At 43.6% G+C, this 17,038-nt stretch overlaps 1 protein-coding gene across 2 annotated transcripts in view; it reads right to left on the bottom strand.

Annotated features, from left to right (window-relative positions):
• Positions 1-17,038, bottom strand: part of PHEX (phosphate regulating endopeptidase X-linked) — a 211,781-nt gene that overhangs the window by 67,875 nt on the left and 126,868 nt on the right. For both annotated transcript variants that reach the window (XM_059157512.1, XM_059157511.1), the window contains exon 13: positions 4,884-4,961. In XM_059157512.1, coding sequence (XP_059013495.1) covers positions 4,884-4,961 — 78 coding nt within the window. The remainder of the gene's footprint in view (positions 1-4,883; positions 4,962-17,038) is intronic.

Genomic DNA, 17,038 nt, shown 5'->3' with positions numbered 1-17,038 from the left:
AGATACTCAAGAGATATATCTGAGTGTCCATAAGGATTTTGTTAGGCACTCACAGAATTTTCTAAAAACTTGATGGAATTCAGATTTTGTACTTATGTTTTCCCTAATTTATAGCAATGTAATATTCAGAATTGCTGCATTTAGACAGCTTTGTCCTTAAGTACTCTGTGTGTGTACATACATACATACCTACACAGAGACGATATCCAAACTGTTTAACAACTTACATAGATACTACACTGTGGATGACGCAGTTCCCACAAGCAGCCACCTAAGGGTAACTCTGAGGAGTGCCAGCTAGCACACTACCAAGGAACCAGGTACCCCGTAACCACCACTGGGGGACAGGGGACGACTTGGTCTGCTCTTTGGGAGGGAACAAACAAGATGGAGGCCAGCATGTGGGAGTTACCGGAGACTGGCTGGAAGGCTGGTAAGCACCAGGGCACTCCCCTCCAGTGCCCACTCTTGGCTCTTCTGGGCCATGGCCAGAGATGACTTGGTCAAACTTAGGACCATGTTTGATTTTGTTTCTTTACTTATTGTACAGAATTACTTCAATATTTTAGCAACCTGTTTCTCTGGAGCATGTCACCTAAATCTCACCTCACTCTTGGACAGTGGCAGTAGCACTCTCTGTCACTGGTACATAAGCACGCGTGCGTGTGCGCGCGCACACACACACACACACACACATTCTACTGGCTACAGCAGACCAGGACCCACCCCAGAGAACATTATGCAGGTTCACACATCTGTATATCTCTATACGCATACTGATATGCTTACGTATGTGTGTGAGAATCACACACCAGAAACACTGATCTTCTCTAAAGAAGTACCCAGATACAATGCTCCTAAGTAAATAGAGGCCAGCTGGGACTCTGACTTTAGCCCTTAGTCCAGTTCTCCACTGGCTTTCACAAGAATGAGTGAAATACCCAGCAGGGCTAGTTACTTACCTACTGTCTTTCTCAGCTACATGCCTAGCCTTTTACTCTGTTCTAGAACGATGGGGCAGGGAATCTGAAAACTTTATTTACCGAGTGCCAGTTGGCTTCCTGCCAACAGCAGGCACTGGGTGAAGTCAGCAGGTGGCAGGAAGGGAAAGAATGCTGTGTCTGTCATCTTTCATTCTCTCTCCTCTTTCTTCTGACAATGATTCTAGAAGAATCTTCAGCCCCTCTTCCTATGAAATCTCCTCTCTTTGAAATACCTAGTATGGTTCTGGTTTTCCTGACTAATACAGCAACTTTCCCCAACTGGTCTCAACTTGCTCTTGAGTCCATTTTCATGAAGGATCAGTGAAGGAACCCTTTGTAAGGCTAATTTGAAAATGGACTGATGCCTACGTATTTAAAGCTAACCAGTAGGTTTTCCCTGCATGCTACCAGGGGTTCACACAAAGGGTATCTCCTCTCTTCTTGCTCTTTTCAAAGACTAAAGTAAGATTGTTGTTCAGAAATACTCGGCTGGGTATCTCGGTTTACCCTGTCAATCTCAGAGAGAGGAAATGTTTTTTCTGAATTCTTTACATTTGCCTCCAAGTTCTTTTCCATTTGCTCTTATCTCCACATGAGCCCAAGTTCAGTCTTCCGCCTTTCTCCTTGACCTTCATCTGATCCATTACTTAATCTCTATCCTCTTTCGCCTTTCTGCCTGATGAAGCATATCTTCGCTTGCGTCAAATAAAGTAAGCTGTTTCTCATTTCTAACAGCCTCTTGTGCTCAGAGCTTGTATTACCAGAAATTTCTCACAGACCCTATAGTAGTCCTTATCTACGTGTTTCTCAAAACTGAAAACACAGCCTTATTATACCCCAGTAATACTCTAGCCCTACTGCTATTCACCTTGGCGACACTATTACTGTCTGTCACATCAAGCATCCTTTACCTATATTCAGGTTGGGTTTTATTCATTTTTTCTACCCATTTCTGAACACAAATGTATTTCGACTTCAGTATTTGGATGTTTTTTCACCGTCTGTTTTTGTTTTTTTTTTTTTTTTAACTGTCAGAAACTCCTGGGTACAACTGTGTCTACTCTGGGTATGAGTCAGACAAAAGCTGTTTCTTGACTAAAGTGCTTAAAAATCTTGGTGTGCAATGGCTTCAGCTCAGACCCTGGAGAAAGAAGGAAACCTACCTAATACTGCAGCCTGTCTGGCATCTGGTTTCTTTTCACAAAAGATGCCGCATTCGGCGAGTACTCACACTTTTGGGCACTCGCTTCAGACAGGAACAGACTGCCAACAAAACCTGATCAGCTGAGCATTGTGAGTGAGCCCTGAATGCTATCTTACTTGATTAAAGCTTGAGACTGTTCCATCCGTATAGCTTTTTAAATCAATTTGAGGCACCTGGATTCTGCACGGGTCAATTCATAATGACTTTTCCTCACCAAAATAATGTCTCACATACAAATTGAAGATGTTACAACTAACACTTAGACTATGCTTACTGCGTGCCTGGGTCAGTTTTCCAAAATGCTAAATATGTTAACTTCTCTGATCTCAACAGCCCTATAACGGAGAGGTTATTATTCTCAATTCCATTCTGATATGAGAAATCTGAGACACAAAGACGCTATATAATCTACCCTGGGTCACATAGCTAGCAAATGGCAGACAACTTCAGGCACCCTGATCCCAAAGTCCATGTCACCAAAATGCCTCTCACACCTTCTCATCCGCATCCTTAACTTAGGATGATTGCCAGTCTCATCCAGGCTTTCCTTCAAAGGCATTTTGTGCCCCAGTGATGGACTTCTCAGCAGCAATGGTTCAGATACTGATCTCCAAAGTACCAGTGAGCACTTAAAAGGAAACTACTTATGCACCAAAGCATTATGTTAGGCACTTTCATAATTATATACTCTCATTTCATCCTCTGGACAATACCAAGACTTGGTTATTATTCTTTCCTGTACCAAGGGTTGGAGAAAGTCATCGAAAATTTGACTACAACTTGACCTGTGAGATGGACCTGGGCAGTCAGAGGCTTCCCACCCCCTATTCCCAGGAATGTGGCTTCTACTTGCCTTTCCCGCTCCCAGGGGCCGCTCAGGGGACACAGCCTTGAGAACGGGATGTGGTGTGGGGAACATCTGCACACTGTACATGACTGAACCTAGTTAGGGTCTCTATATAAACTTTTAAAATCTGGCAGGCAGGTGCGGGGATCCACTCGTCTTGCTGCCCTTGTATGTACGCTGCCTTGGCTTGTGAAACCCACCACCTACCAAACTGGAAGGGCCTGCCTCTTCAGGGGCTGGTTTTGGGATACCCCCAGGAAGGCAAGCTAACTGAACCTGCGCAAGCACAAACAACTAGTAAATGGAAAAGGCAGAAGCACTCTGAGGTCTGTGCTCTTAACCACTTAACGATTTGACCTCCCCTCTTTTCTTCCCTTCCAACCAGCTCCGGAAAGGCAGCTCCCACCAATTCCTCAAACCCACTACTCTTCCTCCGGGGCAGGGGCCTGAGAAGGACCTTGCAGAACCCCTGCTCTGATGAGAGGCAGAGCTTTCTGGGCCCGGATTTCAGTCCTGGCTCTGACACTATGTAGGACACTGAGGAAACCACTTAACATCTTTGCGTTTCTACGCCCTTTTCGGCAAAATGGAGATAAACACCATCCACTTCACAGGATTACTGTGGAGGTCACAATATAATGTGCGTATGTGTCAAGTGCGTCAGTATTTTTTTTTAATTTTATTTATTTATTTGACAGGCAGAGATTACAAGTAGGCTGAGAGGCAGGCAGAGAGAGAGGAAGGGAAGCAGGCTCTCCACCGAGCAGAGAGCACAATGCGGGGCTCAATCCCAGGACCCTGGGATCACGACCCGATCCGAAGGCAGAGGCTCCAACCCACTGAGCCACCCAGGCGCCCCAGTATTTTTAATTATCATAATAATACTGAGATTTTTCAGCAACAAAACAATGTATGAGATGGGCTGAAGTGTATTATCTTCCTCCAGGGCAGCTGGAGTAATCCTTCAAAGGCCATATCTTGGACCAATGGAGAAACTTTATAATGAAAACTTCTCTCACTTTTGAATAATCTTATAAAATTCTGATGTTCATCTAAAAATCCAGGACTGCTTTTAGTTATGTGACTTGTCAAACCACAATTTCAGGAAAGACCTACATCTCAGAACCTTACTTATTAAACTCTAAAAAACTACTTTTTCAAGAAAACGTAGTGAATGGTAAAAACAGGGGGTTTGTGAGGAAGAGAAGTTCCTTATCAGGACTATTTGTAGGAAAGGAAATAAACAGTGGTTGTGATTAGAAAGGCCTATAATGAATGAATCTACTGGAAGATACATGTCCCAAAATATCAGAATACAAAAGAATTATTACTATTCCTCCATAAGTAGGGTACTGCAAATATACAGTCCAACTCACAATAAATTAGAGGGTCATATGTATATGCACTTAATCTGCCAAAACACTCATAAAGTTTAATGAAGTTAACTCCCAGCAGGCAGATTTGCTACTAGTCATTTAGTATGAATGAAGCACATGAAGAATGTTTGACAACAAACATCATGCGTTTTGCATTAGAACATGCCCACTAATTATAAAATATTCAGTTTGCTTAATTCTTTCCTTTATGATCAAATCAGACCAATCCAAGTCCGTGTGCTTTACGGTACCCACTCAGCTATGCATTCTTTCTGACACTTTCTTTATTTTGAATCTGTGCTAAATCTTGTGATTCGCCTGGCATATCAAAGCTCATATATAGCCAAGGGATGAATCAAAAGTTGGTGCTTTCTGGCACTACCCAGTCTAAGTGCTTGGGCTTGGGTTAGCTGAAAGGCATGAGGCCAGTAAAAGTTGCCAAAAAACAAAAATACAGTATATTTAGCACTTACTGCCTTCAGGTCTTCATTAACATAAGTGTCATTCATTATAAACTCAGGATAGCCAACTTTCGCCAAAACAGCTCTTGCCTATAAGAAGGAAAAAGAAAAATGAGGTCAGAGTTTCAGCACTTAAATCATTAATAATCACACAATGTAGGACGCGATGTTCATCTGAAAACTCTCGTTACCGAGTGTCTAGTAAATGCAACCCACTATGAAATGCAAAAAAAAAAAAAAAAAAAAAAAAGTAACTTAGTCCCTGCCCTCAATACACTGACAATACAGTGAATGCACAAACACATAGAAAAAAACACATAGAAAAAATAAACAAAGTAAAAGTTTCAAAAGAAACACAGTATTGTTATCAAATTCCTGCAGAGAGACTAATTCCTCATGAGGAAAATGCTTAACGGAGATGATCAAACTGAGACTTCGAGAATGAGTGGGATTTCAAACCGCAGAGGTGAGAGGAAGGACACTGCAGGAGGACACAAGGACAAAGACAGGGAGCTGGAAAGGAAGGTCGCTGCACAGAGAGGGGCAGGAGATGTGCTGTAGCTGGGCTAGAAAGCACCAGGAGGGGAGAGGTAGGGAGACACACGTAGGAAAACTGGTTGGGGCCAGTTCACAGGGCTTCCCGAATGCCGGGCAAAGAGTCTGTTATTTTCTTTCACAGATAGGAGAGAAGGAAATGTTTTTAGCAGGAGTAAAATGCGATGAGTCACCTTTCAGCCAGATTATCCCGCCACACTGAGAATGATGGCTGGAATACCAGAAAAGATTGCAAGTAGGGGGTCCCGACTAACTTAAGATCTGCCATAACCATCCTTTTGATAGACAGAGGACTGACTCCCTGTGCTCTGTAGCATAAAGGGAATGGATGAAGGAAAACTTACCTGAGGCACATGCAAGGAGCTCTCCACAGCTGGACTGGCCAGCTATGGCCCCGGCCCCATCTACGGTCCCCTCTACCCCGCCCCCCGCCTCCGGCTCTATACACTTGTATCCGAACACAGCCAAAACCCCTCCTTCACGTGTAATCTGTGGCGGCTTTTACACCACCAGTGGCGAGTTGAGAAGTCGGAACAGAAACCCCGCAGCCCACAAAACCTCCAACATTTACTACCTGGCCCTTAGAGAAAAGGTTTGCCAACTCTGGCTCTGGAGAAACTTTACAGTTCCGCATGAAAATGTGTCTCTTTTCTCTCCCTGGATGCTGCATTGCACAAAAACAGAAGAGTGGTTTACTCCAAGAGTAAGTACCTGGTAAGGAGAACCTGCCCAGACCTCCACTCCTGCCCCCCGTGCCAGGGATCCCTCGTATTGCTTCTGTACAGACCTCTCCAGTATCTAATGTTCTTTTCTTCTCAAATGGCCAGCACTTCAGACTCCTAGCAGGCCTGCCCTAGGGCTACTGGTACCCGAGACCGCACAAAACGGTTCCAGGGAGTTGATCTGCCTTGGGAACCCACCCCCACCCCAACCCACCCCAGTGGCCTTCAGCCAAAGACCGACTGAGGCAGGAGACCCGAAGTTCTGCTCCTTCGCCTCCATGAAGGACAAACCGTGAGGTCTAACTTGCCCTCCAGAGGTCCCCTGAACGATCAGGCTGTCTGAGACTTCCCCTGAAGTCACACCCTGGCTGGCCTCCCCCATCGCCTTGCTGCTCTCTCGGGAACACTTGCTGCACGACTCCCAAGCCACCTGCACGCGCAGCTTCATCTCCAGCTTGGCCTCCAGAAGACCCAGCGGAAGACACCAGGCAACCGCAAACACGTCGGTTTTATTCCAGCACAGCAAACCAGGGACCTCTGCACATTGCTCTCTCAACAAGTTCTTTCCTTCAGTCCCTTTCCATTTTCCTCACCCATCAAAGAAATGGAACAACATAGTATGTTTTTCTTATCTTCCTTGAGATAATTCAAACATTAAATATCACCAGAAACCTGAAACTCAAGACTTGAAGATTTTACAAGTGCCGCACAACCCAGTCATAATGGGTTTTGCTGTTGCAGACTCAAATACAGCACAGATCCAATCCTGCCTTTGAAACCCTGTGAGTAAAACAAACAAACAAACAAACAAAAAACAACAAAAAAAAAAACCAACCCTGTGAGTGACACTGAAAGCCTGAGGTGACCCTGAGAGCCGATAGCTAGCCATTAGGACTCTCCCCCAACACCAAACAATACCTCCTATGTCTGTAAGTTACCTGGTTTCAAGCCCACTGTTTCATTTCCCTCATTGCACTTAGTTCCTCAGTGTCTTTTATGAGCTCACCACAAGTCACAAGCATAACCTAGAGCAAATAAAGAGCTTCCGATAGTTACCCCAAATGAAGAAAGAGAGAGAAGCCGAGTCATCCGCAACTGTTTTCTGAACACTGGTCTTTCTGGAGCATGCTGATGAATTATGCATTGTTTTGCAGACCTCACGCTCTGGGACCCCCACTGCACGGTGCAGCTTCACAGAATATATTACCTTCTACACTGTGCATGCGGGTCACTGAATCCTCTTTATTATTTATTTAGCAATACCATGACTCAAACAGAGCCGGCAGAGAGATGCAAAGAATCTCTAAATTCATCTCCCAAGGACACGCAGAGAGAATAAGGTGATGATACTAGTAAAACACGGCCAACATCTGGACACGGCGCTCTTCTTCCCCAAACATGTGCCTCCATTCAAACTCAAACGTCCTTCTGTCAGACAGTCCGGGGTCAGCCCCACGTCATCCCTCCCCAGGCCGTTCTACATTGTTCCCTGAGAAGCTTCAGAATTCCATCTTCAACCCATCCCACAGGGCACGGCTCCAGGTCAGCATCTGCCAGTGAGAAGCACTCACAGAAGCCTGGAAAGGCAGACAAGGAGACACCATTTTCTCACCTGCCATTGGCAGCGATGGGCAGACGCAGACACAGAGGCCGCTGTGCCAGCAGCTTCCAGGCAGTCTCCTGAGGAGACCCCTTCTGCGAGTGGGAAGCTGCTCACTGGGAGATCGGGCCCTTCCCCCTCCGGCCCTCCCAGGGACCGCATGAGCTCCGAGTGCCTGTATTACACAGATTCCTGTTGATACACTCAGATGGGCATTCACACTCCTGCATGAACTCTGATACACCCTTTAAGGCAAAGAGCGATTACTTCACTTCTTAACCTCTCAAGAACAAGATGAACAAAGCTCCAACAGTCTGATGGCTTGTTGAATGGCTAAAGTATTGGTGGGAGGTCTGCAATTAATCACCCCCTGGGCTGGTTACATGGACAAGAAGGAAAGGCAAGAACCAGGGCAAATACTGAGAGAAGAGTGGAATAAACAGAGAAGGGACCGCATATCGTGTTCTGCAAGCAGTATTTCCGGGGCTGCTTGTGGCTGATCAAAAGCTCCCCAGTTTTCTGTAACCACTGCAGGCATTTCATCCCTTATTCACACAAACTTCTGAAAAGGCACTGCACATCACAACCAAGCCTCCTTCCTCCAGAGGCTCGAGCCACTGCTAATCTTCAGTAACTCTGTGACCTTGGGCAAAGTACTTATTTTCTGAAGCAAATATGGCCTACTGTCTGCCCAATATCCATTCTCCTTTCCTTCTCTTAGTAGCAGACCCCTATTCTGCTCAGGGTGACAATGGAGCAAACAAAAAACAGCCACGTCACCCAGCATCCTTTCCAGCTAGGACTGGCTATGGAAGGAGATTCTGGCCAATGGCACATAACAAATTCCCTGTTCCCCTTACAGAAATCCATTTTCTCAAAAGGACAGATTTGGGGAGCACCTGGGTTGGCTTGGTCAGTTAAGCATCTGCCTTCGGCTCCAGACATGATCTCGGGGTCCTGGGATGGAGTCCCCAGGTTGGGCTCCCTGCTCAGCTGGGGGCCTGCTTTTTTCCCTCTCCCGCCTGCTGATATTCTCTCTCTCTCTCTCTCTCTCTCTCTCTCTCTGTAAAATAAATAATTTTTTTAATTTAGTTCTAATACAAATATAATGAAGGAGAGTTGAAAGAAATACTGGAATAATAAAGTAACTCAGAAAGGAAAAGTTGAACCACCTAAATCAAGGGTGAGCAAACATTTTCTATAAATGACTACTTAGTAAATATTCTCAGTTTTGCCAGCCATATATATGGTCTTTAATCCAACTATCTAATTCTGCTGTTGTACCTAGGAAAGCAGCTGTAGATAACACATAAATGAACAGCTCTGTCTGTGTTCCAATAAAACTTTATTTGTGGACACTAACATTTGAATCTCAAATGTCTTTTATGTACCATGATACATTCTTCTTTTGATTTCTTTAAACCATTTAAAAATCCATTCTTAGCCGTGGGCCAAACAAAAGTAAACAGCATGCCAAATACGGCCCAAGAGTCATAGTTGGCTGCGTTGATGTACGTTATTCGGTGAAAGTAGACTGTTCATTGAGTTGCCTCAAAGGTAGCACAGGGCCTAGTACACAGTAAGTGCTCAACGATGCTTGCCAAACTGATTCATGCGGAACAGTGGAGGGCAGTGGGCCTGTATGTGCATGTGCTTGCATTTTTAGCTAGTTTGTGTTTCCATCTTGCTCCTTGCTATTACTAACATGTACATACAACTAGTCTTAATCACTTAAGAGTTTATTCCTTGCTCTAAAGTCTTAGGGCTAGAGCTCTAAAAAATTACAATTAATTCTATGGAGACAACAGAGAGTTCATAAAGTGAGGATTATTACATTGACAGAGAGAGAGAGAATAATCGCCACAAACGAACTCTGAAAAGCAAGGAACGTCGGGAGTGTAAAACACAATGTGATTTAAACACTCAGGTCACCCCTCCTCCCCAGAACTTTCTACAAGGTACACTACAACTTGATAGGGCCAGTGGCAAGCACAGAACAGAACATAATTCTACTTTAGTTGGCTGCAACGATGAAACCGTGTCTAATTTTTACACAGATGACCAAAGTGATTTAAAGACTGGTTATGATGATGGCTTTACTCCAGAATTTTCAAAGCCACTTAGTATTAAGCTGATTGGCGAAAAGCAAGATGGAAAACTCATTTTTTTTAAAGATTTTCATTTATTTATTTGACAGACAGAGATCACAAGACAGAGAGGCAGGCAGAGAGAGAGGAAGGGAAGCAGGCTTCCTGCTGAGCAGAGAGCAGGATGCGGGGCTCGATCCCAGGACCCCGGGATCATGACCTGAGCCAAAGGTAGAGGACTTAACCCACTGAGCCACCCAGGTGCACCGAAAACTCATTTGTTTTTTTTTTTGTTTTGTTTTGTTTTTAAGATTTATTTATTTATTTGACAGACAGAGATCACAAGTAGGCAGAGAGGCAGGCAGAGAGAGAGGAGGAAGCAGGCTCCCTGCCAAGCAGAGAGCCCGATGTGGGACTCGATCCCAGGACCCTGGGATCATGACCTGAGCCGAAGGCAGAGGCTTAACCCACTGAGCCACCCAGGCGCCCCCGAAAACTCATTTGTTTTAATCCCCACTGACTTGGCTGCTGAGGAGAGTCAGGTAAATTCTCAAATGTCTTGCATGTGTTACATCAAAGGGATCACTTTAATCACTTCATTAAACAGCTTTGTGTTTCCGCTACCTAGTTAAATCTCTTAGTCTCTTATTTTTTTTTCTTTTTTATTAATTTAACCAACATAAGAAAAAAAGGAAACTGATGATCAGCTGCCCTTCTACATGCAACTTACAGCTCGGCTTCCAAAGGCTCTGCAACAGCTCTGAAAGCTTCTGCCAGGCTTAACCACAGCGAGGCCTCATTTTCTCTGATGAGTTCTATAATAACTCTTAACCATCAATCAAAACTCTGAGCTTTAAGCATATCCGAAGGTTCAGGAGACCGTAGGTGAGTTACACTATCCTTCAAAACAATGGCAGTTTTCATATCAAACAAATGATCGACTAGAGTAGATGGCTTGGCTGGAGATACTATCCTAAGCAGAGCTGATGGTATGGATGAAAATTAGCCCTGGGGAGCAGGCTTTCATATCCACTGGGGCTATCTGGATCCCACAAATAATAACAATGCATTTATCTAAAAGATCATATTTTATCTACTCAGTAAGGATGGCACTGATTTATTAGGAGTCGTGGGAAACTTGAACTTTGCAAATTGCTTTTGGGTGTGGCTCAGAGGCTCCTGCATCACGGTGTGTGGAGGACCAGTTAAGAGCCCCTATGAATCAGAAGGCTTTATAAGTGCACATCTCAGTAGGGATTTTACAAGAGCTGGAAGACAGGAATGCTCGGATTTCAGCTCTTCCATCTTAAATCCTGCCTGAGTAACGCCCTGGTAGAGCAGACAATCCCCATTTCTTGCCAAACACAGACAATGTTCTCGGAAGCATTCCAAATCACGAACCAGCTCCATCTAGCCTCTCCTTTCTTGACAACACCAACTCCATGCATCTTGGAGGTGGGCAGTCTTTTCAGTCTGGAAAAAGGAAACTACGCAGGCGTGGGTAAGCTATAATTTCGCCTGAATGACACTAAACCTTTCCCCAGGGTGTCTGCGTCGGTCCCCTGGTCTCACTTGGTGAGCGCTGCACCAACGGAGTGAAAGAAAGAAACGAACGTTCAGGTTTTCTTTGTAAATAAATGGAGCAGGGAACAGTAACAGAGGTAAGAACCTGAAACCATCTTATGATTAATCCATAAAACAACAATATCCCCCTCGGGGTGGGTAAGGGCATTATTACCTTAAAAATAGAGGTAGGTCTCATATACTCCCTTTAAAACTGGATAGGAGAGTAACTAGATCATACACTTAAAAAAAAATCAATGTCTTTCTATACTTTCAATCACATATAGTAAACTGCTTACAAATTTTTGTAAATAGAACAGCTGCCAGACCTTCTCAAATAAAGATCCTAAGCCTCAATTAGCTAAATTCATTTGTCCAGACATAGCCAAGATGATAAAAGCCCAAGAGCTAGAACAATCTTATATTGTAGTTAGGCTTCTATATGGGCCAAAGTAAATGTTGTTTTTCTCTGTCTCCCCCATACAGGGCTTTACATCAGGTCAGCAAACTATAGCCTACAGGCCAAAACCAGCTCACCACCTGTTTTTGAAAATAGTTTTACTGGAACACAACGAAGGGGTCCAGAATATGTCATCATGGCCTAAGAATTATTTTGAACTGAAGGCATTTGAGAATCATCCAATGCAGGAAGAGGCTTTCTCTGCACCGCCGTTATGTGCTTAAAAGCAGAGCCTTCTAGAAGAATTCCACTGTCATAAATCCCTTTCAAGGGAGGCTTCCTAATACCACAGGGAAAGACTCCTACAACCAGAAGTGAGAACTTACTAAAACAAACTTTACCTTCCATTAGTTTCCCCCATATATTTCTCAGTCATTTCCTACCTTTCACTGTCCCTTGAAATCCTAACCCACGCCCCTTGTTCCAATGGTATATAAGCCCTAAACTTTCAATGGGGGTATGAGCTACATTTGAGCTACATTTTCTGTAAGCTCCCACCTACTTAAGGAATAAACTTTGTCTTTTTCTCTTGGTAACCTGTCTCTTGTCAGTTGAGTTCACAGGCCCCCAAAGACCAGACCTCGAAGGGTAGAGGAAAATCCTCTACAATAGCCAAGCTTCTTTGTTTACTTGTCTCTGTCCACTGTCATACTCCAGCTGCAGAGTTGAGTAACCACAAAAGACACCATGGGGCCTGCAAAGCCTGAAATATTTACTATTTGGCTCTTTGCAGAAGTAGTTTACCTCTTCAAGATAAAGGTTCCCAGACTTTTTCAGAACTAATAGTAAAGACAGCAAGGGTAAAATAAGGGACAAAGCATAAGTCTTTGGACAATTTTGTCAAGATATAAACATGTGACTCAACTGTCATACTTCATCTTTTGTTGACGTAAATACCTGAATTTTAAAACAGAGCCAACATAGGAATATTAACCCAAAGCAGGAATTAATACCATGGAAAAATCAAAGAAAAAATGCAAATAAATTATTAAAAATCATTTTCAAATGTCAAGATTCAAAGGGCTTAGAAATGCACAAACAACAGCTAGTCCCTAACACCTAACATTTCTCGGGTAAATTTAATCAGCTATTTAATCTTCCTTCAATTGTTAAATCACATATTGAAATGGCAAGCAAACTGGAGATGAACTTAAATAAACACATCCCACTCTCCCATCAACACTTCAACTGAGAGGGTATCGCGGTCATTCCTTCCATTAAGGTTTACCTTGGACATGAACAATTCTCCGCCAATGTGAAAAACATCTCAACCACCTCCCTCATAATGTGGGGCAAAGGTCAAATGAGGTCACTTTGAAGAATTATGAAATCAGGCCAACATGAACTGTCATGTAGCTTTCCTACAAGAGAGGGGTGCTGTAAGGCCACTACCCAGTCAGATTGTGCGTGCCTTTGACACTCTAGGCCTCTAGTTCAGGGCTTCTCACAAAGCTTTGTCCCTGGACCGGTGGCAGCAGTAGCAGTCCTTGGCAGCTCGTGAAAAATGCAAATTCGTGGACCCACCTCAGACCTACTAAGGCACAGTGCCTCTGGGTTGCAGTCCAGGAATCTGCATCACTGTGAGGCAGGGTCTCTCAGCCCTGGCACCAATAACATTTGGGCCAAACTATTCTTATTTGTGGGGTTCTGTCCTGTGCCCCGGGGGGTGTCTAGCAGCATCCCTCATCTCAACCTACTAGATGCCAGTAACGTTCCCCCTCCGCACGTCACAGCTGTGAGCAAAAATGTCTCCAGGCCTTGACAAATGTTCCCTGGGGGTACAATAGCACCCTGGGTTAAGAACCAGTGTGGGAGTGGATTCTCCTGCATGCTCAAGTTTTTGCTACATTGCTAGATGCTTTAGACTGTGATGCTTACCAAGGCTTCCAGACTCCCTTCTGAGAGCCCCTGATATATATTATCCATCCACTTCTTCAATATTCCTTAGGCATCTCACTAGTAGTCACCACTATTACGCCAGCAGGAGTACTTTATGAAGAAAATAACATGATCTTTCCCAACAATTTCTGAACATGCCTCAGACACTTGCAACTCCACATAATTTCTGGTCAGTGCCACTCAAATCCCAGGGTGACAGGGGCAAACAATTAATCAACAACTGGAAAATGCTTTGCAACTACAAGTCAGGATACAATTATACCCCCAAGATCTCAGAGATGTTTAGATCAAAAGTTCTAACAACTTTTCTCTCAGGAACTTGGCAAAATCTATTTTAAGCACTTTGAAGCATCTAAAAACCACGTTAATACAATTACAGTTCACTGAAAAATTAGCATGCAATCCAGTTTGAAAGCTAAAATCACTCATAGCGGGGTGATATTCCATTTAATTATAAAGATTAATTCAACCTTCACTTATTTGTGCGTGTGCTTGGTCTTTTCATTTTTCAAAGAACACCCAAGATTCAAATGCCATCTGGCAGAATTGCCACACACTTGTCAGTGGCATCTATTAGAGTCGTGGATTTCATTTCCAAGTATTGATAAAAGGACAAGGGAGGGAAGGAGAAGAGGGAGGTGGAAGCAGTAGAAACTCGATGAAAAAATGAGGTTTTTCACCAAGTGGATGGGACTCTTTGGTTCCACCTGCACAAATGGTCCCAAATAACAAACCCTATTTTCTAGGTTTTTTGCAAGAGCCAGGTAAAGATTGAAGCAGTGTTGTGAACAACTAGTGTGAAATCTAATTATGATACCCCCTGTGTTTTTCAAAATGTATGTTATAACTGCCTTAAAATTTGGCCATAGTCCCATGGTGATTAAGACTGAACACTTCATCATATCACCCATTCAAAAGTCAACCTTTTATGGAATGACGAACGATTACCAAGTAAGTACTGTAGACTGGAAAACACCTTTCTAAATTTTTAGTGAGCTGTAACATACACAAAGTACATAAATATTAAGTGCACAAATCAAAAAAAAGTTTTCAATGCACACACAGGCCTGTGTTCATACCTCCAAGACAAGATTTAATACATTTATAAGCACCCAGAAGTCTCCTTTGGGTGCTCTGCCAGTCCATAACTCCTTCGCCCCAAGACAAGCACTATTCTGACCTCCACCTCCACAAATGAGTTTTGTCTGTTCTTGAACTTCAAACAAAGTGTGTACTCTTGGTGTCTGTCTTCCTTCACTCAACAGTACATCTGTGAAAATCATCCATGTTGTTGTGTCTAGCAGGAGCTGAGACAGAGAGTTTAACAGATTGCATTCCTGTCCTCAGGGAGTTCACAGTAGATCATATATGGAGAACAAAATGCAGAAGGAAGAGAAGGAGAGAGGAGAAGGAAAGGAAGGAAAAAACACTACAAGAATGACGAGGATGGGGTGTGAAGGGATGGGAAGAGAACAACTTTGCGAAAAGGTCACCTTCAAAGAGATCTCAGAGCCCAAAATGAATTAGTAACAGCAGAAATAACATTTTTCATAATAACAAAAGTAATTCTCTTTATTGAACCCCTACTATGGGCCAGGTACTGGGTTAAAGGCTTCATTTCTTCATCAGATCTAAATTTTACCTCAACTCCACCAGGTAGGTATAGGTCAGTCCATGTCACAGCTCAGGGAGCTGAGACTCAGAAAGGGTAATTAACCTCCCCATGTCCTGACATTTGAGAGCCAAAACCAGCCTCTTAACCCAGATACATTTAGCTTTAATCTGACTTCAAAAAGCCCATGTTTTCCCAACATACACCATCTTCTGAGGAGTGAAAAATAGTATTCTATTATATGGATATGACTCACTTTAAAAAAATCCAAATGAATTGAAAAACATGTAATGTACACACCTCTGCACCATATTCAGCTGTAACCATATTCAGCACGCCCAGACAAATAATCTTTTCAGCTACAAGAAAGACAAGACGCATGTAAACAGGGTTCAAGAATACCTTTAAGAAATTTCCATCCATCCCTAAAAATCAGAGTAATGAACTTTTGGTTCTGGACACCAATAGAACTAAAGTTTCACCAAGAGCCCCTAGCAGACCAAGAGTTGGCCAAGAGGGGAGGTCAAAACAGAAAAGGAAAGGCAAGAAAGTATTTCTAGGGGTGCCTGGGTGGCTCAGTGGGTTAAAGCCTCTGCCTTCAGCTCAGGCCGTGATCCCAGGACCCTGGGATCAAGACCCGCATCGGGCTCTCTGCTCAGCAGGGAGCCTGCCTCACCCCCTCTCTCTCTGCCTGCCTCTCTGCCTACTTGTGATCTCTGTCTGTCAAATAAATAAATATAAAATCTTTGAAAAAAAAAAAAAAAAGAAAGCATTTGTACTCAAGAAAATCAGAGCATCTATTCTTCAGACTAGTCAAGGTAATGAGACCAAAGAGATTTCACCAGTAGAAGGAAGGTTCTAGGCAACGGGGACCCAGCAAGAGAAGGTTATCAATCTCCTGGAGGAGATCCATTGGCAAAGAACCACCATGAATAATGGTCTATCACGAGCATCCCTGGCCTAAAGAATCCTGGCCTTTTTCCTCCTGTTTTGAAAGAGGAGTAACATCTCTCCCTTCGGGATTTAAGCACTGTCATAAAGACAAATGAGAGCCTGTTTCAATTTTGAACCAATTAATTTTTTAAAAAGATTTTATTTATTTATTTGACAGAGAGAGATCACAAGTAGGCAGAGAGGCAGGCAGGGGCGGGGGGGCGGGGAGCAGGCTCCCCACAGAGCAGAGAGCTCCATCCCAGGACCCCGGGATCATGATCTGAGCTAAAGGCAGAGGCTTTAACCCACTGAGCCACTCTGGTGCCCCATGAACCAATTAAATTTAAAACTTTCCTATAAAAGGGCAATGATCTCAGCTCAGGTCTGGATCTCAGGGTCATGAGTTCAAGCCCCACATTTGGACCAGCTTAAAAACAACAACAACAAAAACAAACAAACAAACAAACAAAAAACACTTTCCTAAAGCTCAACCCTAACTAGCTTTGGAGTTAGAAATGAAAAAAATGCACCATATGCACCATTTGGACCTTACCCCAAAAGCTCATGAGATGGAACATTCTGTTCCACATTTGGGTCCTCCAAAACTCACAACTTGGTCCTGCACTGTCTGTCTGGAAGAATATATCATCAGCAGCGTGTAACTTTCTGCTGCCAGAATAGCCAGACCTATGAGTAGGACATACGTCAATGTAAACTGCGTGGGTCCAGGTCCCTT

Source organism: Mustela lutreola, chromosome X (assembly GCF_030435805.1).
Source record: "Mustela lutreola isolate mMusLut2 chromosome X, mMusLut2.pri, whole genome shotgun sequence".
Taxonomy (NCBI): Eukaryota; Metazoa; Chordata; class Mammalia; order Carnivora; family Mustelidae; genus Mustela; species Mustela lutreola.
The sequence above is the reverse complement of the archived record's forward strand: the minus strand, read 5'-3'. Positions and strand labels throughout refer to the sequence as shown.